Consider the following 24760-nt stretch of genomic DNA (forward strand, 5'->3'; position numbering starts at 1 on the left):
CAAAAAGCCATAACAAAGTCCAGATGGAACCGATCCACCGCTGGTTAAATAACTGCCTTGGCTTTCTTCCTGTGAAGAATCAGATTTTGTCTTGTGTTTTGAGATGGCTTTCTGTTTAATTGCAGAAGTGAAAAAGATGAAGCCAAGCTGTAGTAAATGATCAACATTTGTCATAAATTAGGGGGACATGTGAATAACTCTGCACCGTAGACAGGCCAATTGAAAACGTATTTCATTAGACAATTCAGCATTCGGGGTTGGGTTGTGAAGTGCAGCGCAGGGCTAGGATTCAGTGTGAGGGCTTTTCTGTTTGCTGCATATGCACAGGGTGCCTCAAAAGGAGAAAAAAACTGTGCAATAGGGACCTCTCTTTTCATTTTTACGATTTTCCTAGAATCCTTTGGAGAGCGTGGAAAGACAGGCATGTTTATGAAGGTTTCCAGATGGTCCTGCCTGCACCCCCAGCTTTTCTTTTCAGTTCTTGGGCTATGAAGGATTAATCAAAGTCAGTGGCAAGAGCTGATGGCTAAACACTGTGGCTCTCAACCTAGAGGAAACCCCTCTTCAACTCCAACACAGATTCAGCCCCTGGGCTACAGGGCAGAGGAAAGTTGAAACCTGAGGATTAAAAACCAAGTAAACTTAACTAAACCCTCGTCATATAAGTGCAGATAAGTGCTGATCTCCTCCACGGGTTAAAGGAATTTGTCTCCGACGTCCAGCCAGGAAAGCAGAGTCAACCTTGACGACACCTGAACTCTGGTCCCCTTTGTGAGGTGGGGGACTGTGCTGTGTGATATTTATGGATTCTCTGTTGCATGTAAAGATTTTAATGGAGTTTGATGTCATTCTGGTCTGGACTCAAATCCTTTTGCAGTGATTGAATGCATTCTCACTGTAATTCAAGACAAGTATCAAACGTCCATATGATCAGGCTTTGTCTCTCTTTTATCAACCATTTTTAGCCTCACCATTACCGTCTTGCCTCTTGGGGACAGATAATAGATAAAAGTGCTGTCTTGGAAAGAAGCTGATAATAACCAATAAAAACACAAAGGGGTTAGAACAAAACTGTTAATTTCCAGATAAGAAAAAGCTATTTTTGTTAATAGTGCTGTACACCGTTGTCCTTCCCTGGTAACACTTTACTTGAAGGTATCTACATAAGAGTGACATGACACTGTCATGAACGCATGACACTGTCCTGACACATGAACCCTAACCCTAACTGTAACTTGTCAGGACAAAAACCGAATGACACTTAATGACAGAAGCGTTATGTCATAAATGTTTATGACTTGTCTATAATGTTTATGATACATTCATGACAGTGTCATGTCACTCTTATGTAGATGCCTTCAAGTAAAGTGTAACCCCTTCCCTAAATTATTACTTCACACTACAACACTATATAGAGAAAACAATCCTTTAGTTGACAGGACTAACTGGAGCAAGTGGAACAGAGGAGCGCTCAAATGAGAGAATATGTCTTGATTTGTTTGTAAAATAAATAGTTTGAAATACACAGTTGCTGTCGTGGAGGTTTGAAAACTATATATATATAAATATATAAAATGCATGGCAGTGTAATGTACTTTTTTTAATACAAAAATCACTGCCACTCTTACCTGGCTGAACAGCTGCTCTACATGGCAATGATGAACACGCACAGCATTCACTACAAATGTTATTATACCAACTGTCAATAGACATTGCTGTGGTCTATTCACAGCAGCCTCACTATGTGATTACAAAGAAGTCCACTTCAGACTGGCTATTCGGATTCAACACTATTTACATACTATGACTCCCTTTGGATAGAATAATATAACGTAAAACACACAGACCATATATGGTCAAACACAGATTAAGAAAAGACAAACTGTATGAAAGATTGCAGTCAGTCATTATGTCTGTAACCCAGGTTCCCTGAGTTGCTAGTCCAAACATCACCATATATATATATATTCATAACAAATTGCCAGCTATTATCCTTGTTGTTTAAAGACTCAGTATCAAAGATTGTTGTAAAATTGCAGATATGTTGAATTAAGTTGGAAATGGTTTCATTCATAGAGGAAATGTATTCCCACAAGCAAAAGTTAACTTGTAAACTGTATTACAACCACACTAGTACAATAATTTAAATATAATTTTATTATCCACATCATACGGCCCTACATGACATGCTCCTCTGTTGTTTGTGTTTGTATCACTAACCATGTCAATAAATTTGTAGGCCTTGTCATTAGTTTTAATCTCAAGTAAACATGTGGTGCAGCCTGAGTAAACACTGTATTGGCTGAAGCAGATCACCTCAGAAATTTCATCACTAGGGACAGAGTCTGTCTCTTCCTCTCCTTGTATGGGTTTTCCAATAAGTGAGAAAACTACTAGTTGTGATATCTGTGCTGGTTTTTCATGTTAATGTGCTGTCAGACTTAAGTTGATGGGGCCAAAAGAAGCTATGTGGGTCACTACGACTCTTGCCGTTAGTCTATCGTAAGATTGTGGTGAGACTAAAGCCTTTTTACAGTATGTCAAATATTTCTTGGAAAAGAGAGACGGAGAAAGCATTTTGTGTTTACTGAATACAAATGCATGTTTTCACCACGCCATAAAACATGGTGGAAGGGTGTAGAGGACAAGGAAGAACCCGTTAAATTTTGGAGCGGATCCGAATCACAGGGCAGATTCACATTAGTTTCACTTTAGTTAACATTGCGTTTGTGCTGCATTCATCTGTTGTCGAAATAATGGGGAAAATTAGTTCCTGACTGGGAAAAAATCACATTCCATTAACATTCTGAGATAGGACATGCCTTGGCGGAGGTCTGCCCTCACCAAGTGCCCTTCTAGTTACACAATATTATTTCTGAATAAGGAATTTTCAACAGAATACAGTTCAATGGTATTGAAAAACATTTCTTGTTGTAGAAACACATCATTTCTATCATATATGCCAGACTCTCACAATCCAATCAACAATGGACAACAAAAGCCCGTTGGTTTGAGTTAGGGATGATGGAAAGATTTAGTTAAAAGTTAATAAAATAATCACTTCTTTCCTGAAGTCTTAAATTTAAATTTTTCCCTAACCTTAACCAAGTGATACTGCGCCTAAATATAACGATTAATTCAAGCTTTATTTGCTTTGAGTGGATACTGTAAGAACATTCCTTATTATGTTAATAGAAAACATTGTTTCTTTCAAAACGTATTTGCTGTTGCAAATAGTAGTATATAATCATCATTTCTAGGATACAGGCACCATTTATGTAATGATGGAAAGGCCAGCAAACTAACTGGTTGCTACTACATCTCATGGAAACACATTCATTCTCTGCGTTTTTGAGCATTTAAGTTCATTCTGACCTATGGGTTGTTCCCAGCAACAGACACAGTGGCTAGTTAGACACTCTACCGCTAGCTGCAGGTGAAGATGGGAAACCGTAACGGACTCTCGTACGTAAAGTCCATGGCACCTCAAGGTCATCGACATTTTACTGCTGCTCAGCAGGTTTTTACATACTACTGTTTAAGTTTTACAAATGTATTATAAAACCTGAAAAGGGTGCACATGTGTGATTTATAGATGCTCGCAGCATCAGTTCAGCTGCACTTCCCTTGCTTGTGCCTCCAGCTGTTTGAATCAAAGTACCGTAACCATACTTTAAACTTTAAACTTGACATAATAATCTGAATCGTTGAATCTCCACTTCTTGATAGTTCCTGGTGCCTTCAAGTTTTCAATATGTACTAAATGTTTTCTTACGTAGGATGTTCACATGGGCCAGACTCTAGCCACAAATATGATAAAAATATCAGTATTTGATGTAGATATGTTAATTAATTTTATTTACAGTTTTAGTGTGCCCAGGCTCTGTATGCTGTCCAGCATTTTGTAGTATATGATTTTGAGGTCAATACACTTTATAATTATATATATATATATATATATATATATATATATATATATTGTACAAGATGTGCCTCCCCTCCCCAACAAAGTATCAATATGCGGTTCTGCAATAAACTAATTTGGGGCAATAATCACCTAAACTAAAATGCATTCTCATAAAGTATCAGATTATAGAATTTATGCTTTTGACGGAAAATGATGAGAATGAGTTAAAAAAAGTGAGTACATTGAAACAGATTTGGTATGACCAGTCACCAAATAAACTTGTCAAGGGTTCAAATATCAGCCTTGAACCTTTCTGTGTGAAGTTTACATGTTCTCCACCTCCCTGTGTGGGTTTTTCCGGGTCGTCTGTTTTCCTCCCACAGTCCACCCACATGCAAACCAGGTGGACTGGAGATTATGTGTGAGCATTATTGTCTATGTGTTAGTCTGCCCCTGCAAAGGACTGATGATCTGTCTAGGACGCTCCCCTCCCTTTAACCAGTGCATTCTGGGATGGGCTGCTGCCCCAGATAGAGATTCACGCAGCTTGTTTTGCCGCCTTTGTGTTTGTGCGTGTCTTACAGTTGAAGACTGCACAAGATTCGAGCGTAGGAGGTTTTTACAATGTTTTGAGGTTCCTTTCTCCCGACAGCTTTGTCTGATCTTTTTTACGAGGCGTTTTACACACCAGCGCTCTGAGTGAGAGGTCAGGTGTGACGATGAGGTAGTTGTGATTAACTGGTAGACCTTGAAAGGTTTTTGGAAAATGTTTTGAGGTGACAGTGGATTTGTGCTGTGTTCTGTTGGAAACTCCTGCAGAACAATAATATGACAGCCTATTAGTTAATATACCACCTTTTTAACTCCAATAATGAAAGGTCAGTTATAAATCACAACTCATATCAGCATGTCTCATCAAATTAACAGCTGTAGATTAATGTCTTGGTTTGTTGTCTGGATGGATATTTTCATTAAGAAATCTGTATGTCTGCCAGAGCATGAGAACCACCTGAATACATTCCGACAGTATCACTGAAAGAAGGTAGACATGGTATTTATTTAAAAAATAACATTTCTGGTTTTAGTTATACTGTAATATTGTATTTGGAATATGCAAAGTGCTAACTTATTCCTGTTCCTCACATACTCACACTGGCACGTAAAGCACAGGCTGATGTCATATGTTTGCTTTGTTTTGCTAACTAGCATGGGAATTAATCTCTGTTGTTTTAGCTAAACCAGAAGTGCGCTTCTGAACAAGACAGAGCATACTTCTCCAACCAGAGGAGAGAGTCAAACCGATTTCTTCAATCGTGTAACAAATGGGAGTTGTGAAAGCTTGTCCTGGTGGGAAATAGCCTACTACAGTATATGTCAGAGCCTGTGGACCAGCTGAATAAAATCCTAGTGTGATTTCTTGTCACAACATTCACGAGTATCTGAAGCTGATGTTGTTGTAAAGGTCTTCCAATCGGAAAACATTTGTATTACTACCAACAAACTGTCAGGTTCCGCTAAAGTGCTAATAGCGTCTGACAGCAGGTACACGGCAATCACGTGTCAACATCTGACACGCAAAGCACACTTCTCCCTCCTCAAGCCCAATCCTGCATCTGCGCACCTCTCTCAGCAGTCCCCTTGCTCCCCATGAAAGTCCTGTTTTTTGTCCCGATAAGCAGACCTTATCCCAAACATATTATATCTATTCAGTCAGGGGGGGTTAAGTGCAGATGCATAACATTTTGGGCCATTCCAAGGACCTGAGTCAATGCGTAAACAACTCCTACGCTATGTCAGGGAAATATTTATCTTTGCTCATAGAACTTCTTGAGATAGTATCAACACTGCTTAGAGGCACAATTGCATTTGTAGATGGAAAACTAAGAGTTATTGTGGAAATACAAGTGTATAATATGAGTAAAGCTGAGAATACTTTTGGTGACGCAAGACTATCATGCTGATAAAAATAACAACCAGGTTCTTGCCTCCTTGTTTTATTTCTAAATCATCATCAAGAGAGTACCATTGACACAAAAAAAAGATAAATTAATGTATTTCTTTTTCTTTTCTTAGTAACCACAACGCCATCTCCGCGCTCAGGCCACGCCAGAAGATGCAACGAGACAGAGAAGCCCTACTGTGTGAATGGCGGCGACTGTTACTTCATACATGGTATAAATCAGCTCTCCTGCAAGTGAGTTATCTCCTTTTTGTTTTTGGAATCACCTTAAAATCTTTATTTTCATTGTCAACCTTTCTTCCTTTGTCTTACAGTCTTAATGAAAGCTCCTTTCATGACGTTTTTACTCTAGTAATATTCCAAACGACACATTTTTTTAATGCTGCTGTTTATTTTTTCTGATAGCACTTGATTTCCATTATTCTTTCTTTACAGCAGCAGCAGCAGCAACACATCACAGGGAAATGCTGCCAGTCTGCCTAACAACCTACCTGTTGTGTATTTTAGCACTAATGATGGAGTGAGGCGGTGGTGTGCTCATCCTTTTAAGTCATGTTTAGTGTACAGGAGGGCTGCACATTAAAAGCTTTTTTCAAAATGTCATGAGTCACTGGTTTAGTAGTGAGCAAATATTTATGCCTGTTAGAGGCCCCCAGTGCGGTAAATAGAAGCATTGCTTATATTTGAGGTCCTTGGCAGAGGGGATCAAGACCTGTGTGTGTAAAGTGCTCAGCTTTTTTTTAGGAAGAAAACAGATTGACATTATCACTGAAACAACCTTTTTTTTTTTCTTTGAGATTTACATTTCAGTTTTTATTAGACTCGAGGTCAAGAAACAATATTTTGGCACGATGTTCACGAGGAGTTATCATTTAAAATAAACAGTTTTTTTTTTCGGTTTTCTGTTTTCTAGAACATTTACAGATTTTTATGTGTAAAATGCAGTGATTAGTTAATTGTCAGAAAATCAATCACAACTATTTTGATAATCATTTAAGTCACTTTTTAAACAAAAATACCAAACATTTGGTTTGGTTTTCTTAGTCTTTTTTCATATTACACTGAATGTCTTTGGGTTTTGGGCTATATGTCGAACAAAACAAGCAATGTGAAAATGTCAACTTTTGCTTATGAAAATTGTGATGGACATTTTGAGATATTTTCTGACATTTTACGGACTGAAAGCTATCAGTTAGTCAAGAAAATGATCGTCAGATGAATCGATAATGAAAATAATTGTTAGTCTCTAATTGTGAAACCTAATAGTATACTTACAACACAAAATATGCACATCATCTCTCATCATGGTGGTCAAATATTATGTTGCATGTTCTGTTCGACCATATGTCATCATAGCATAAGTCCCCTGGCTGGTTTGATATAGTGCTGAAACATTGGCGAGGCTTCTGTGCCCAGTTGGCCCAAGGAAGAATGCTCGACAAGCTATGAGGACATGGCTGCATCAGCCGTTCAATACGCTGTGTACAAATTGGAGGCAGCAATAACTCAATTGCTGCATCTAATTCACTCACGGCCAGGGCATGGGTCCACAAAAGTTTGATAATGCAGTGAAGGCCTGCAGGGATTTGTTGCCCCACAGCCATCTCATTCAATATAGGCCAGGCTTCAGTGGGTATTACTCACTGGCTAAACAAGTCCTGCAGACAGCTAGCCCTACTTTAATGCCCTGCTCCTTCACTTTGAGGTATAAACTTTGTTTTGGGGAGATGTAAGGTTAATAAATGACCCCAAGTAAGTAACTTGCTAAAGTAAACATATTTTTTTCTGAGGATTTACTTCACATAAATGAATCGTATAAAAAAAAAGGAAGTTAGCCTCTTTTGAACTATCAATAACATATTAATAAATAATGTTAACAAAAATCACTAACATAAGGATGTCTTTTAGTCTTTTACCATTTAGTTAGATGATTATTTTTATCCTATATCTAACATATAATCTACATGTGTCTATATGATGTAACAATAGAAAGGGAGTCATTATTCATTTCAAAGTTTAATGAACTTTTAGTTTTCAATAATTCTTTTTTTTCTCAATTTATTAATCATTTTAGTTTATAAAATGTTAGAAAAGTGAAGAAATGTTTATTTTTTTATAATTCCCTTATGCCCTGGATATTTTTAAATTAATTGTTTTGTCCAACAATCCAGAAGGTATTTACAATGATGTAAAACAGAGAAAAGCAGTTTCACACCGGAGAAGTTAGAACTAGAGGATTGTTGGGGATTATCAAAATAGTTGCAGATACATTTTCTATCAAACAATGATTGAGCGTGGCCGGGTTGGCTCAGTGGGTAGTGCAGGCGCACTATACTTGGAGGTTTATGCAATGATTGAGCGACTAATGATTTCTGCTCTGTAAAAATGTATAAAATGACATTTCCAGTCTTGATTTGACCTTTTAACTCCTTGTCCTATGGTTTTGGTTATAAAACTGTGACATTTGGAGGTCATGAACACATACCAGGCTCTCAAGGCACCAAGAGAAGAAACCACATTAGCCCTTACTTTTTTTTTGTTGCCATTTTCAGCATCCTAAGACTGATTTATTGATCACCTACAAAGTAGTGCATGGTTTATTCCCAGATACATTCCACCTTTTTGTCCTTACAATCATCAACATCGCTTCTCTCATCCCCCAAAATGTAGACTAAGGTCAAAAAGCCATTGGTATCATCATTTGCTTTTCTAAACATGCCCTTTTAATTTACTTTTTTTGATTATTATATATCATTGTATGTTTGTATTTCTTTTATTATTATATTTTGTAGTTAACTGTGGGTCACTTTAAGTAGCAGTTTTGATCTATTTTAATCCTTTTTCACTTTATTTTTAAATATGTGGAAGGTGAAACAGTTTATTGGTTGTTTAATGTCTTACCTATATATTTATAGTATTGTTATCATTATTAATAATAACAGTAGTAGTAATTCATTTTTTTATTTATTTGAATGTGAATATGACCAGGTGTCATCACTAATATTGGGTTATCTTTGGAAGTGAAAAACTTTCCTATGGTTTCACTTTATTTGTTGTTGCTTTATCTATATGGCTTCGCTGTGACCTTTAACACTATGTTTTTGGATTTACACCCGTAATATTTACAGTGCACCTCACTTCCTGTGTTTTCATTTTCATAACACTTGTCTGCTCCTTCCCAGATGTCCGGATGGATACTTCGGCCAACGATGCTTACAGACTGAGCCGCTGCGGTTGTACATGCCCAATCCTTTAAAAAGTATGTCCACTTAATATGAGCAGCTGAGAACTGAGGCTCAGTTGTCACTGGATGACAACCAGCCCCCGACCCCACTCCCTGTTCTCTTCCTCTTTCTCCTTCTCTTTCTCCTTCTCAGGTCAAAACGCAATGGGCTGTGCACTACACCATGCACACGGTGGTATCGTCCATGGGAACACTCTGCTTTTGCTGTCCGTAGTTGTGCTGTTGTTCTAATTCTCTCTTTCTCTCCCTCCCTCCCTCCCTCTCCCCGTCTTCACTTTTTCTTTTGCATACTCTCCGTTTACTCCACCCTTGCCCTCTCTCTCTTTCTGTTTTCTTTCTCTTCTTCACTCACCCACCACCCTTCTCCTCCCTCTCTTTTTGTGGCTTTGTTTCTTTCCATCAGGTGTCCAAATGACTTTACTGGTGATCGCTGTCAAACCTACGTTATGGCCAGTTTCTACCGTATGTCAATTTCCTCTTCTGTCACTCTGTCAGACTGTCCTCGTGCCATGCGTGCATGCTGGGTGTAGAGAGATTGAATAATTTCTTGTTATTACCTAATATATGTGTCTGTGCCTCTTCTGATGACTCATTCACAAGCTGGCATAGTTTAGTAGAGTCTGTTATTGTGTTTGGTCTGCATGTGATATAGTTTGCCCCTTTAACTCGCAGTGTGTTGCATGCGCACTCTCAGAATACGAGCTGATAGTAAGTTTGATAGCAAGAAGTAGGCGGCTGAATTTAGATGCTATGTGAAAGTTGATTTGCACAAAGTCTGCTGCATGTAATAACACAGTCTAATGGCAAAACAATTACTAAAACACTACCTTTATCTCACTTACTAATGATGTTTGTTTATGCAATCAGCTGCAAACACAAGCATGTGATTGTATTAGAGCTGATGAATAGAGAGACGGGTCTGAACAATTACCATTAACTAATAGGCATGACAAATGATGAATCTGTTAGGTGGTGCACCGGCTTAACTGGTGAAGAAACGTTTGTTGAGGGCCAACAAGATATGTCATGTAGGATTTCTTCATAAATATATCAGTTTGAAATTGTGACGCCTTTTAATACATGCATCATACGTGCAAGTTATTCTTCACTTTTTGGATTTTATATTAAACATAATTGGGGATTTCCTAAATGTCCAATCATTTACAGCAAATATTTAAAAAAACTAGTGTTCTCACTCTGTGGATCACAGATGCTTTAAGTAAAATATACATTGACAGACAGGCATACAGATTTTTTTTATACTTTCAGTTGCAGCCAAACATCAAACATAGTTGAGTCCACACCTGAACCTTCTGCAATTTGCGTTTGTTACAAACATTGCTTCAGAATTAGTAACAAAATGGTGCTCTCACAGCAGTTGTCCTCAGAATAGAGTTAATACGCTGCGCTGGAGTGCGTGTCAAACCGCTTTGCCTGGGGTAAGAGAAGCCAACCCTGCACCACTCCACACGGCAACATCAAATAACACATCCATCAACTGCAATACTATACCAAAATTAGATGACGCTTTGTGGAAACTACAGCTTGATAGATCTTGCCCTTAAGGTTTTTCGATTTGAAAACCATCCACTATTACATGTTGGTTGATTACTTTCAAGTAATCAACCAACATAGTGATATCACCAAGTGATATTAAAAGGAGTGACCTGGCATGAATGAAACATAAACATCTGAGATTTAATGTGGCTTGGACTCTCTAATGAGAACATATACAAGGTTAAGATAGTTTATCTTGAAGTGCTCATATTATGCTCATTTTCAGCTTCATAATTGTATTTAGAGGTTATATCAGAATAGGTTTAAACAAAAAACACCATATTTTTGTTGTACTGCACATTGCTGCAGCTCCCTCCTCTTTTCACCCTGTGTGTTGAGCTCTCTGTTTTAGCTACAGAGTGAAGCATCACACTTATTTTACATCTTTGTTGGGAGTCGCACATCCGCGGTAGCTAGGTAAGGACTACTAGCCAGTCAGAAGCAGAGTATGAGGCCGTGCCATGCAGCTAGGCGAGCATTATAACGTGTTATAAAGTGACGCACGTTCGTCATGGAAGTAAAGGCTGGACTATAATAGAGCTGTTTGGAGCAGTTTGTGAACAGTGTTTTTCTGTTGGAGAGTGGAAGTGTCTTTAGGGTGGACTTTGGGCTTTTTCACTTTGTAAACCTATAATGTGCACAAAACAGATATATAAGACAATAAAAGAAAGGGAAAAAACCAAAAATCCTAATATGATCACTTTAATAATATAGGCATATAAGCATATAATTCAGGTAAGATAATACAAAGAATCTCCTGGTATCTTACTGCATATGTGTCAGCATCATGTCTTTGCAAGCCCATATGGTTGCAATTCAATGTAACATTTACAGTTAAGTTAAATAACTAACTGCATCTGCTTTTGGAGTTGTCTGATATTGCTAACAGAGTCTCATCCCTGTACTTTACTTGTAGAGCTTACACATACTGTTTGTTGTATGTTGGCTCAGAGTGCAATGCGAAAACCCCCTTCTTAACTAAAAGTAATTTCATCTCACATTAAGTCGTAATGCACTGTGCTGAAATTACTTGTTTTTTGGCAGACAGTGGTGTGTTGGAGCTCTTTTCCCTACACCATTTTCTGCATTCTGTCTAACTTCAGTGCAGCTGTGCGACTGAATCAAGGACAGCATTCATTTCCATTTCTCAACCAGCCACTTTACTGTAATATAGACCATGCTTTGATTACTTTGTTTACATGCGTATAGGTTCAAATCAATTGCCTGACTATTTGTAGGCTTAAAAGAAGATTTAAAAGAAAGAAGATGAACAGTTAAAACAATCTGACTAAATGTTCTCTGTCAATGAAGACTTGTAATTTTGTATTTAAGGCATCACCTCTAAACTTACAGTAACAAAGGCGTGTCATTTCAAATAGAAAAGATTAAGCCTCCTCTCAGTGTATGATGTAATATTATCTCATTGGTTCAAAAATGCAGATCTATAGTAGAAATCAGGTTTATGAAATCCACATTCAGACATGATAGATGTGCTGGATGTAGCCTTTAAAGTGAGCTTTGTTTTCTTGGCTAACGACGTAGCAATCGCTCATGGCCTCTCACATATTTCACATTTTCTCTTCTCAATTAAGGAGAATAAATCACATTTTCTCTCAAAGAGCAGGCACATGTGTACACACACACACACACACACACACAAATCCATTCTATACTTAAAGACCCGCCTCCTGGAGGGGCGCCTCCCATCCCCAGGAGATACCAAAGAGAAGGAGGATGGCTTCTGCTCCTCAGCCATAAGAGCTTGGCTTAACAAGAGCATGTTTTTCATAAGAACAGCTGGGAATTGCTTCAGCAAGTGCACTGCCAGAGATATGGACTCAGCTGGCTGGTGCAGCCTCCCAATGGCCTCACTCTGCCATATAATATAAAGTCCAACTATAATTCTTCTCATTCGGGGTGATTATTCCGATACTGTACAGATGCATTCCTTCTAACTTGCCTGTTCATGTGATGGGTGTGTTCTGGAGATGACAGTGTAGCGTTTTCTAGAAAGCAGAAAACTAAAAGCACAGGTAATCTTGGCAGATGACACATATTTCCACCCATACAGCAATAATGAGAGTGGCTATGCGCCTAATATGTCCTATTCCCTAGGAGATTTTGTTTGGATATGTAATGAAATTGCACTCTCTGCAAACCTGAAACCTTCAAAAATCACTTTCAAAATATAGAAGTGAGGTGCCTCCTCTGAAAGCAAGCAGACTGTGTTGAGACATACAGTAGATAGAAACATAAGAGGAAGATCCAGAGCCGAATTCAATACGTGTTGTAGTTGATTATGTTAGACATAAAAATCAGAAATTTAAAATTGTAGTTGTGTAGCTGTTTTGTGTAGTGTGGTTTGAAGTGTGTGTTGCATGCTGTAAGTGTGTTCTCGCCTTTGACGTCACTGACTGCGTCATGCTGACAATTACTGACAAGTGTTTGTTGTCTCAGTTGCTGTATTGCCTATTTTGGTTGCTCCACTATATGTTAGAAGGTGCCACTCTCTTAACCTGGTCTTTTGTTTCTTTTTGTTCTTCTTCCAACTGTCAACCCTCTGCAATGGCAGAGCATCTTGGGATTGAATTTATGGGTATGGAACAATCCATTTTGACTCTCAGTCCTAGCATAGCTACTAAATAGATGTCCTTCGTTTTGACTTGCTCCCGTCTGTTAATCATATCGTCCCTCGATTAACCAATCAATCTCTCGACCGATCATACCATAACTCATAATGACAAACCCTCAACCAATGCAACTGCTCATCCATCAATCATTAACATGGATATCATTGCCTGCATCTCTCATACATGTGCAATGGAAAGTAGAACTATTAATTAACTTAGGTTCTGTCTCACTCACAGTAGCATATTTTCCTGACTGATTTTTGGTTTCTCATTCCATCTGTAACAAGCATGATGTATCATGTTTTTAGTTACCAGATGTCTTTCCTCAATCTTGAACTCTATCCAATCCTTTTAGTCTCTAGTGTCTGTTGTTTCCTTTGATATGCCATCTATTTCCTTTTGTTTATGTGTGATCTTGTCCATGTTTCTTGCATCACCCCCCGCCGTAAGCATAGCTGAAATGTAACTTTGAAGTATAAAATAGATACCTGTGTTACTGGTTTGAATTATCCTATAAGGACTACATGCTGTGATGTGAGCATGCAATGATATATTTAGAACCTACAGTCATGTGTTTCTTCTATCTGCCCCTATCTATCATCATCTATCATCCACCTTCATTGTTAGCTCTTGTTTTCTGCTACCTTTTCCAGAAAAGTGCTTTGGTGGTTGAAAATGTAGAAAGAACGCTAAAGGCGTATTTTTACAGGTCATGTAATTACACAAGTACATTTAAGTACTGGAACATGAGGACATTGTGTTGTTATACCAGCACCAATATCATTTATGAATATGATTTATTTATGGTGTCAGAACCTTGACACAAATTGGTATGCCGATGTAAAATGGCTCCTTCAGATAAAAGGACTACAAATTCAATTCAGTTTTATTACATTATTTATCAGGGAACACAGCACACATCTCTTTGCTCCATCATGTTCTCCAGACACATATAGTCTACTTCAACCTCACTCAAACTCTTCTCTGGAAAAGCAAAAAGCACCAGTCAAGATATCTCCAGTTTCATATTTATTTATATTTCCTTTCAAAATACACTTGTTCGTAAATTATTTTAAAATAAGATCTCACAATTGTGCTTACTGAATGCCTGAGCAGATGAAGACTTCTATGAGTGAATGAGATTGTTGCTCAAGATCATGCCAAATTTCCAACATGTGCATTGGTGCTATACTGCAGTTTGCAGGTTCTACTCATCATCTACTTTTAGAGAATACAGTTGCTTAATAGATCAGTCTAACTCTTGCTGAGCCCCTGCCCCCACCCACGCTGCTGTTGCGCAGGCGACAACAGCATCTGTTGTATTTGTGATTATGTGCAAGGAAAGGTTTGACTGTGAAGTGAATTGTCAGGGAAGGGAAGATGAAGCTTCATACTGCTCAGGATTTAGTTGAGTAGAAAATGTAGCAAAGTAGAAAGAAATGTAGATTTAAAAATGTGGGAACCTGCACTTTCAAGACACTAATTTTGTTTTCCTGTTATTTCTCTCTCTATGTGGTGTGTGTGTGTGGGTGCATCTGTGTATTTGTGGGTGTGATGTTGACAGAGGCAGAGGAACTCTACCAGAAAAGAGTCCTGACAATCACGGGTATTTGTGTGGCTCTGTTGGTGGTGGGCATCGTGTGTGTGGTTGCCTACTGTAAAACCAAGTAAGTGCTGCTGATAAATGGATCAGCTCATGTTGCTTTTCCTTTCACATTTCGATCACCACTTGCATTTTATTAAAGAATAACTGTATACTCAAGCTGCTGACGTACTTTTTGCAGTGCCTGTAATATGCAACATAGGTGGGAGTAATAGATTACTGTGTTTACTGTCTTCAAATGTAGTCTTTTTATATTGCAGCTACAATTGTAAATATACAGTAGTTCTTACATCAAGGAAAAAATGGCATAATGTTCAATCACTACTTAAAGCATAAAAAAGGGCGAGAGAGAATGACCGAGATTTGCTCAACAGGAAACAAAGAAAGAAGATGCACAATCATCTGCGACAAAACATGTGTCCAGAACATCCCAATCGTAACCTTGCTAACGGACCCAATCACCCAGGACCAGGCCCAGAGGAAATCCCTATGGTAGATGTGAGTTTCTGAAAGGATTCCTAACATTATTAAAGTAAACGAATACAGATGTACACCAAAAGGTTTTTTGCTTAGTTACATAATCAAAGCTTGTCTTTTTTTCATGTTTTTCCATCTGCCAAATCCATTTTTCCCCACACAGTACATATCAAAGAATATCCCTGCAACTGAACGAGTCATACGGCCTGCAACAGAGGGATCGCTCCCTGCCAGTCATGCCTCTTCCAGATCTCACAACTCTTCCACACGAGCCCATTCATCAACTCACAGGTGAGCATGCACCATACAGTAAGTGTGTTTGCCTTCATGCCTATCACATTCAGCACTATCGTCTTCTATAAAAATCTCCCCCAAAGCGATTGATTAATTTGGTTAATTGGTTAAATTCTCTGCCTTTGGAAACAGGAGAATCGATTGGTAAGCTTCTTTTTCAAAAGGCATACTTTAAAAAAAAAAAGGATAGAAAAAAAGAATCGCACTGGGACACGCTCGGGTGTGTGCGTGTTAACACCTTTTTTTTTATTTGTCAGACATGAGGAACGGACATGGAGCCTGGAACATTCTGACAGCATCCTCTCTGACTCGCCGGGAATGATGTCATCACCCGTGGGGACCAGTAAATGCAGCAGTCCTGCCTGCATGGAGGCACGGGCCCGGCGCGCTGCACACTATGGTTACTCTGACCCTCATCGGCCGGGCCTGCAGTATGGAGACTCCTTCGACTCGCTGGGAGACTCTCCGCACAGCGACAGGTGGGAAACAGGCCTGTGTGGCGGATATGGCACTGGGTTTGTCCTTAACATTTTGAGAAGTTTCCTCTCTCTGCTGGTTCTCTCTCAGCCTCGAGAGGCCAGTCAGGGCACTCTGAGAGACACAGTGGAAACTCACACACAGCAGGCATGATGATGAAATACGCTAAGGTAGGCAAGAGTGAAAAACAGTGCTTATTTCAATTGGGAACTCTGTGCATAGAGCTACTTTAGCATTATTCCCTGACCATTATGTAATTCTGATTGGCTAAAGCAAAAGTTCACTTTAGTTTTCCTTAAGGAACAATGTGACATTTTGGGAAATACACTTATTTGCCATCTTGCCCAGAGACTATTTGATCTTTGCGTCACAGAGAAAGGTCCAGGATGAGTTTAACCTAGCTTAGCACAAAGACAAGAAGTAGGAAGAAGCCATTAGATGGTCTGTCAGAGGTGAGGAAATATGACTTTCAACAACTCCAAACCTGTCTATCTTTGTCCTACGCCAATTTCCGTACTGAAGGCACATTAATATCAATCTTATTATTTGACTCTGGGCAAGATGGCAAACACGCATATTTCCCAAAATGTTGGAGTGCTCATTTAACACGAACCAGAACTTGACTGCTCAAACTCCATTGATTCACTCTAAATAATGTGCTTTCAGGTCTTCCACGTACTTAATGTCACCCATGGCCTGAATTTGAACTTGCTTTTTAAGTGCCTATAAGATACACCCCCTGCTTTTGTTATAGGGCCCAATAGTGATCCTCCAAATCCCAAAATGCTCTCTCTGCTCACTGCTCATGTTTTGAATTCCAACACATTTCACAGCTAAGCATCCATAACGCAACAAGCCTGCATTAGCATTTAGCTCAGAGGAAATTTAGGGATATAGGAGCACTATACTTAAATTATGGAGTGTACGTCAGCATCAACACAACACCCATAAAAACAGTTGCTTAGGTATTTTTTCTAAAGGTACACATATTTGTTGAGGAAAAGCCCATTTAGGTAGAGGAAGTCAGTCTTTGTTGAACCTGTAATTGAAGACCCTGTGTTTAAGGTTTGAAAAAACATGCTAATGTCACCATACATGACGTTGTCCTTTCTTTTATAGCTTATACACAGGCCCTCATTCACCTTTGTTTAAAGTCTTCAGAACCAGTATTAACACAATTTCTTTCTTCATGGAACCTTGATTATTCTCAGCATCAGCCAATCCATTTCAGATGGGTCGTCATTAGAAAAGGTACCATGCAATGATAGCTCAATGGATGCTACTGTAAGCAGTAGGCTTGAAGAAAAAGTGCCCAGTCAGTCAAACCACATAATATCCCGTGGACATTTAGATGGTAGACTCTCACAGAAACTGAGCCAAGGTGGCCACAAAGCAGACATCGTTTTTCCTGGGTCTACTTTTAAATAGACTAAAAGTAGTTGGGCTTTGTCATAGCACAGCCCAAGTATCCTCTATTTAAATGTGCAAAATGTGCACAAGATGTATGGATGAAGCCGCATTTTCAGTCTCACAGACAAAAAGTGGATAGGTCAAATGCATTAAATATACATTTATTAGAAAAAGGCATGCAGTTTAGAAGCAAACCCTGGATCAGTGTGCATAGTGACCTCAGATCATCTGCAGCAAAGATGTAACTGGATGAGCCAGTTGGTGCCTGCATGCTTTTTGGCTGCACAATGTCCCATAAGCTATACAGCTTTTAAGTAAGTAACATTCAAGCCAACAAAAAGCACACTTAGGACCAGATGTAGACCTCACACACCTAACACAATAACTCATGCCTGCTATTGCTGAAAAAAGCTTACTTAAAGTGTTGAATATTCAAATCAGCGCATGTCCAGTTTAGGTAACAACTGAGCCAAAATGAAAGTAATGGAGCAAGGAAGTTCCTAATGTCTTTATAGCTGCATGTATCTGTTAAGTATTTTAAAATTCCCAAAACGACATGACTGACAGTGTGTCCAACACCAGCTGCTGGCTGCAGCAAAAATTTAAATATCATATAAATTACAAGACTATAGGCATTTGATCTCTGAACAAATAGTATCTAAAGCAAATGATCAGTGCCTTTTTAAAAATTGTCAAAAATGAACCGGACAAGATGTGTCTTCCTTTGTATGTGCTTGAGCTCTAAGGTATCAACAATGCCAGCATACAACAAGCTTGTATGCACGAATAGCACTTTGGCCAGTAAGTTGTTATGCAGGGTCAGATTGCATAACCAACATCCCCTCAGAATTATTCCAGGTAACAAGCGCCTCATCCATCATAGTAACAGCTTCTGTATTATCAGCGGAATCAGTATTGTAGTAGGAATATCTCAGGCTTGTGTCTCACATGGCATGTGTTAGTTTCCTCAATGCAATGAACAGTCAATACAAACACTCTGATCCACAGTCAGTGAACTATAAGTTGTTTTTCAGATGTGTTGACTAATGTTTAGTTGGTTTGTCATTATGGCATAATGACAGTAGGAAAGTGATGTCACCCATAAGTTTCTGATTCCAAATTTGGGCAACTAGGATTTGAGCCTAGGTGGAGGAGAGATGGAAAAGTGGCAACCATGACAACTGAGTGTGTGGCTCAGACTGTTGTCAGTCGAGAAAACACATTCCAAAATGTACCTGTCTGTAAAGTTTAATATTGACTTTCTACGTTTAAGAGTCTAAGGGTCATCCTTGATTCTGTATCTTCAAGAACCTCCACATTGACTTCAGCATTCAGCCATGGTGCCCACATGGCCATGGCACATGTTTGACCAAAGCTTCCCAAGATAACCACCGTAACTATGAGTCCATTAAAATGATACAGGATGGATGAAGTTTCAGTAGATTGCACCATAATTTTATTACTCAATAGCTGAAATAAATGTGCAGAGATAAGGAGCTTGTGCAAATCATCAGCATCAACCAATAGGATATAAACAAAAGATGTGGATCCAGAATAGATCCCTGGGGGACACAGGAAAAATTGCCAATGAAAGACCTTAAGATCATATTGAATTTTCTGAAATAGATCATTATTTTAATTAAATGTCAATGGACATTTAAAAAAAAGTACAGTCATTATGCCCAGTGTGCAAACTACCTCAAAGCTGTTCAGCTCAAGGGAAAATCTAAGTTAAATCTTTAGAAAAATACTTTTTCTGTTGAATTGAATATTTCAGTGCCCATTTACAGCTTACTAATAACTTGGCACATAAGGTGCAGTGTTCATTCAGTTAACAGAATGCCTATGCCTATTCAGCCTGCTTTCTGTACACTCCTCTTTTTTACTTCTGTTCTTTGCTCTTCTCTAATTAACTATTTATTCCCCTCTGTATTTACTTTAGATATGTGTCAGCCCTGACGTCACCAGCCCGCCTCTCCCCAGTGGATTTCCATTACTCATTACCCTCGCAGGTGCCTACCTTCCAGATCACATCCCCCAATGCCAGCCATGCCATGTCTCTCCCTCCTGCTGTCCACAACCCCTACCCTCTGGAGGATGACCAACCTCTGCTGCGCCGCTACCAGGTGCCCCTTCACGATGTCCAGTGCCAGGAGCCCTACCAGCAGCAGCGTCGCACCTATCTAAATGACAGCAGGGGCAGCCTGCCCTCCAGCCCCTACCGACTGGCAAAAGAAGAAGACTATGAGACCACCCAGGAATATCTCTCCTCTCGGGAGCAACCAAAGAGAAGTGGATCCAGTGGAACTGGTAGCCGGCGTTGGCGGAGATCCAGACTGAATGGCCACGTAGCCCCACGTGGATATGAGGCATCTCGGGACTATGGGTCTCGAAGCTGCCTAACAGATAGTGAGTCAGAGGAGGACGGTGAGAGCACGCCCTTCCTCAGTATGCAGAACATGAATGCAGAGCCCTCCACCATCTACAGGCCGGTGGACAGTCGGACTTCTCACTCATCGGGGCGGCACAGTGGGCATGGGAACATGCCTACAAGACTTACACACTCACGCTCCAAACCGGACAATACACCTCATTAGAGTGAAAATAAACCAACAAAAATCAATATAGTATAGACCTGCATCTATAAGAAATATTTTTATTTTATATAACTGACAGATATTCTAAACAAATGAAATATTTATTTTCATTTTAGCAAAAGTTGTCTACTAGTTAACAGCAAAGACTTTTTTATAGGGAAAACTCTATTTATATGTACATTTTGATTTACAGCATAAAAGATGTGCCAGTTTTTTCACAACGTAAAAAATAGAGTAATATTGTGGTGCCTTTTGCTGTATGCCGATGCCAGAAGGCCAGTGGAGGTTTTGTAGCCTTTCTTATATGGACGCCTCATTTTTTATACAAGATATGTTTTTTTTTCCTCTCTGGTTTACTGTTTTACTTTCTTTCCAAGTTGCATTCTTTGAGGAGTCTAGCCCCACTGGAACATAACAACATGTCACGCAATATAAACCACTTATACATAAAGTGTATGTTTACATTAATATAATTCACCTGTAGGGTTTATGATTTGGGTTCTAATACAACGATTGATAAATACTAAGTAGATCCTTTTTTCCCTCTGACTAATGTCTAGTGTGTGTGTGTGTGTGTGTGTGTGTGTGTGTGTGCGTGTGCGTGTGTGTGTGCGTGTGCGCGTGTGCGTGCGCCCGCGCACGTGCTGTGTTGTGTTGTGTGTGTCCGTTTGCCAGTTTGCTTGCATGTATTTGTGATTTTAAGATTAATTTCATTGTGTGTCGTGATGACATCAAACGTATGGGTCTACTGGTGTCTGAAAAAAAGAGTGTGTCAGAGGTTCACAGAATAGTGCTTTATCACAACAGTGACCCCCAATGTAGGTGGACAGGTAAGGCTGCTGTAGGGTTGTATGTTATGCAGGTCATTGCTTGATGTGTTTACAACTATTCTGCCCCTTTCTTAGCCTGCCCCAAATAAGTCCCTTTTTATTTCACAGCAGGTTTTCCTCATGTTAGTCTGTTATGAGGCCAACAAACACTGAGCCGCATGGCACAGGGGGACCCCTGCCATCAGAGGTGATGGCAAAACAAAAAGATTGCATCTGTTTTCACTCAACTCAGCCCCTAATCCCATGCCTCATCATCCTTCTGTGTCCATTCTGTTTTTGTAACTTGTGTTAAAGCCCACACAGTGTCTCAGGATTTCCACATGCCTCCCTACCCCCTCCACTTTAAACCCCATCACCCTCTTCCTCAACTTAAGGTCTACCTAAGACTATGGTTCTCAGATAATAAAGGCCTAAATGTTAACATACAGTCTACCAGTTTCCTGAACACCCCCATACAGAAAGAAGGAAAGTCAAGTGGAAGCAGCTCAGTGGAGAACAGTGCAGACAATATACATGAAAATAGCTGTGAAACTTTGGAGGATCATACAATGCAAAAATATGCAAACTTTCTATTTTGCTGTTTGATTACATCATTTTCTAAGAGGTGACTGTAGTGTGTTGTATGTGGGGAAAAACCAATGTGATCCCTATAGTGTAGAATGAAATAACATGATATAAATGCATATTTACATGAGTTAGTTTTTAAAGCCATTATGCAGCCATATATAAAGTTGTCAGCCTTTCTTGTTCACATACTCGTGTCCATTGAATGACTGTGTCCATGAATTGTTTTATCACTTGATTTAGACCGCTCCACGTTACAGGCACACTTCCAAGTAATGTCAAATAGCATCCAGGTAGTGTCTCCTCCAAAAGTACTGTGTACTGCTTTGTCTTGTTGAAAGATCTAGTCATTTCAAATTTACTCGGTAAATGATGATCATTTTTAAGCTAAACATTGAAGCCCCCTGTCCTCCACTGAAGGAAAAGTAAATATTTTAAAGGTAATTTAAGAAATGTCAAACCCATTGAAAGTGACTCAGTGAGAGACAACAGTTGATGTTTCATCACTGTTGGTATGTTTCTACTTCTCGTAAAAAACAAAAACTGTATGCTGAATTATCTGATTATTATTGGTTAAAAAAAACTCTTAAAAATATGTATCTGCAATTCTAACTGCTATATGGTAAATGAACAGTGGTATTGTTGTAGAGAAAGGTCTTTGGTTGTCACAGCTCACTTGCAGATATTTCATTGAGTTTCTCACATCTGGGTCTAATTTTGTATGTCTGAAAAATGCAAAAGAAGACAGTGCTCCTCTAGTTTAAATGTGAGACTCCCTTCACTTTGCCAGTCCTCTCACCCAATTGAGATGCTACCAGGCATGTCCTGCCAGTCTCTTCTGTTTAATTTTATGACCCGCCCTCCCCCCACCCCCTCACCTGACCCACCCCACCCTCGCTTGAAATGTTTAAACACCTCTCCTCTGCATGTCCTTGTGGTCACGGTTAGATGGGTGCATGGTAAAAAAGCAGCAGAAAATTCTTTTCCAGTCAGTGAAAGTGTATTTCATTTAACATTCAGCAATAAAAAAGAACCTTTCCCCCATGTCATTCCTGAAATATGCTAGGAAAAAAAAGAAAAAAATGGGAGATTGTCATAGATTGTAAAATAAAATGAAAAATTAATCCACCTGTTCACATGAGAAAATAAATCTTTATTCATATCATTTTATGATGTAGTTATTTCTGGAGAGAGCGTTGCTCTGCATTTTGGTTGATCTTTTATGTTAAGGTTTGACTCATCTGGCATACGATACATGGTGTGTCTCAGGAGTACACACATAACATCTGATATATGTTTAATATAGTGATTGGGGGGGGGGGGGGGGTTAGATCATATGGAGACTGTTTCACATGGTAGTTATGCTCTCTGAAGTCGTAGCTCATACAGTAAGTGCCAGACACGCAAGGCACACATCCTGCTTGAGAGATGATCATTGGTACATTATATAACTTAAAAAAAGTATGGACCTATCCTCAAATAAAACAAAAACACTGAAAGCTTTAAGAACAATTAGCTTATAATTTTTGAGTTGATCAGATACCGATACACCAATGATTTAGCTTCAGATTTAGCTTCTGCATTAGCATAGATACACCACTAGATGGTGGCACAACAGCAAGATTCATAAGACACACCAAAAGAGTTCCCCTTTGTAAGACATGAGTGGTATCTTGTATTGTGTACAGTAATATTTCCTCATTTAATAGAAACACATTGTATAGATATAACAGCAGTGTTAATGGGAATGAGTTGGAAGTGCAATGGAACTGCATTTCTCACTGAACATTTACTTTACTTCTGAATGCTGTTTGATATCCAAGCATCTTAGCAAAAACATGGAATATCAATGCTGGCAAAATCCTTCCATATACAGTTCACCATTTCAAGACTGTGACATTGCAGTATAGCAATTCAATGTCATCATATTAAATAATACGTTAACCATTACATATATGAATATGTATGTAAAATTAGTTCACAAAGTCTGACACAATGCAATCTTTCTCATAGCCCTTATCATAGGATTAATAACATTCAAAACAGAAACTCTCTCCGTCGATTACACTTTACTGTGTCTTTTAGAAGTGGAAAAAAACTTCCCATTCATTGAATTTTGCCCACATGTAGCCTATTCATTGATAACATATGGACAGAGGTGTATAAAGTACTAGAGACCCATACTTGAGTAAAAGTACAAGTGCTTTATCAAAAAGAGACTTGAGTAGAAGTTGAAGTGCTCTTTAAGCACCCCACTTAAGTGGAAGTACTAAAGTATTCAATATGTTTTGTACTTAAGTATTGCAAGTAGTTTATTTTAAAATGTACTACTCAAGTACTAAAAGTAAAAGTACAAGTATTGTGTTATGCAGTTATTAAAGAAAGCAGTCAAATTTTGAATATCTTATTGTTGGAGTTCAACTATTTACTTGCATTACAGGCAATCACAAGCTGTACATTGCTGGATATGAAGGAAGTATCTGAAATAAACCCAAAAAGGTACATTAATATTACATATGGATACCCATGATTCAGTTTGTCATTACAAGTCATGCAGGCTTTATTTAGTCTGTGAGACTCAAAATTATAATATTTAAAGAGTGGGTGACATTTTTACCTTATTTATGGGACACCAGTGGTTATTATGCAGACATAAAGTTCTTAAGTAAAACCTATGAGTACTCCTAGTACTTAGGAAGTCTGTACCAATAACTCATTCCTTAAAACATTAACATGTCATTCGGTCTCCCATAACATTCATGAAGTCAAAGCCGCATCAACAGTTGACAAAGTTAAGCGAGAAACACTAGGATAATGACAAGAGCTGGTAGAAAATCAAATATCACAATGTTTTTGACCAAATATCTTGATATCGATATTGCAATGATATTGTAGGGTTGACAATTGGTGCTTTCACAAAATACACTATGAGCTTTTTGATAAATAATCACCAATAATGTGGATATAATGATGTGTATAATGTGGTTAAGGGCAAATAAAAGAAGAGCTAGAACAGTTGGGTAAGTTCATCATCAATTGCATCACTTTACTGTAATGCAGCCTGTGAACCAGGAAAAGACAACACTTCATATTGTCATATTACAATATTACGACATCCCAAATTTAAGGTGATATCTAGCCTCATATATCTATATCAATATATTATTGATATGCTGCCCAGCTCTACCTACACATCATAATTCCCCTTTC

General features: G+C 38.8%; 1 protein-coding gene across 13 annotated transcripts in view; it reads left to right on the plus strand.

Moving 5' to 3' along the window:
- nrg2a (neuregulin 2a) overlaps window positions 1-21737 on the plus strand; it is a 73624-nt gene extending 51887 nt beyond the window's left edge. For 11 of the 13 annotated variants that reach the window (XM_028595248.1, XM_028595241.1, XM_028595242.1 and 8 more), the window contains 8 exons: window positions 5981-6101; window positions 9515-9573; window positions 13241-13264; window positions 14863-14965; window positions 15276-15399; window positions 15542-15669; window positions 15930-16151; window positions 19502-21737. In XM_028595248.1, coding sequence (XP_028451049.1) covers window positions 5981-6101; window positions 9515-9573; window positions 13241-13264; window positions 14863-14965; window positions 15276-15399; window positions 15542-15669; window positions 15930-16151; window positions 19502-20156 — 1436 coding nt within the window. In that variant the 3' untranslated portion in view covers window positions 20157-21737. Of the gene's footprint in view, window positions 1-5980; window positions 6102-9049; window positions 9127-9514; window positions 9574-13240; window positions 13265-14862; window positions 14966-15275; window positions 15400-15541; window positions 15670-15929; window positions 16152-19501 lie in introns of all 13 variants that reach the window. The other 2 variants (XM_028595237.1, XM_028595239.1) reach the window with 2 other exon arrangements.
- The last annotated feature ends 3023 nt before the right edge of the window (window positions 21738-24760 follow it).

Source organism: Perca flavescens, chromosome 13 (genome assembly GCF_004354835.1).
Source record: "Perca flavescens isolate YP-PL-M2 chromosome 13, PFLA_1.0, whole genome shotgun sequence".
NCBI lineage: Eukaryota > Metazoa > Chordata > Actinopteri > Perciformes > Percidae > Perca > Perca flavescens.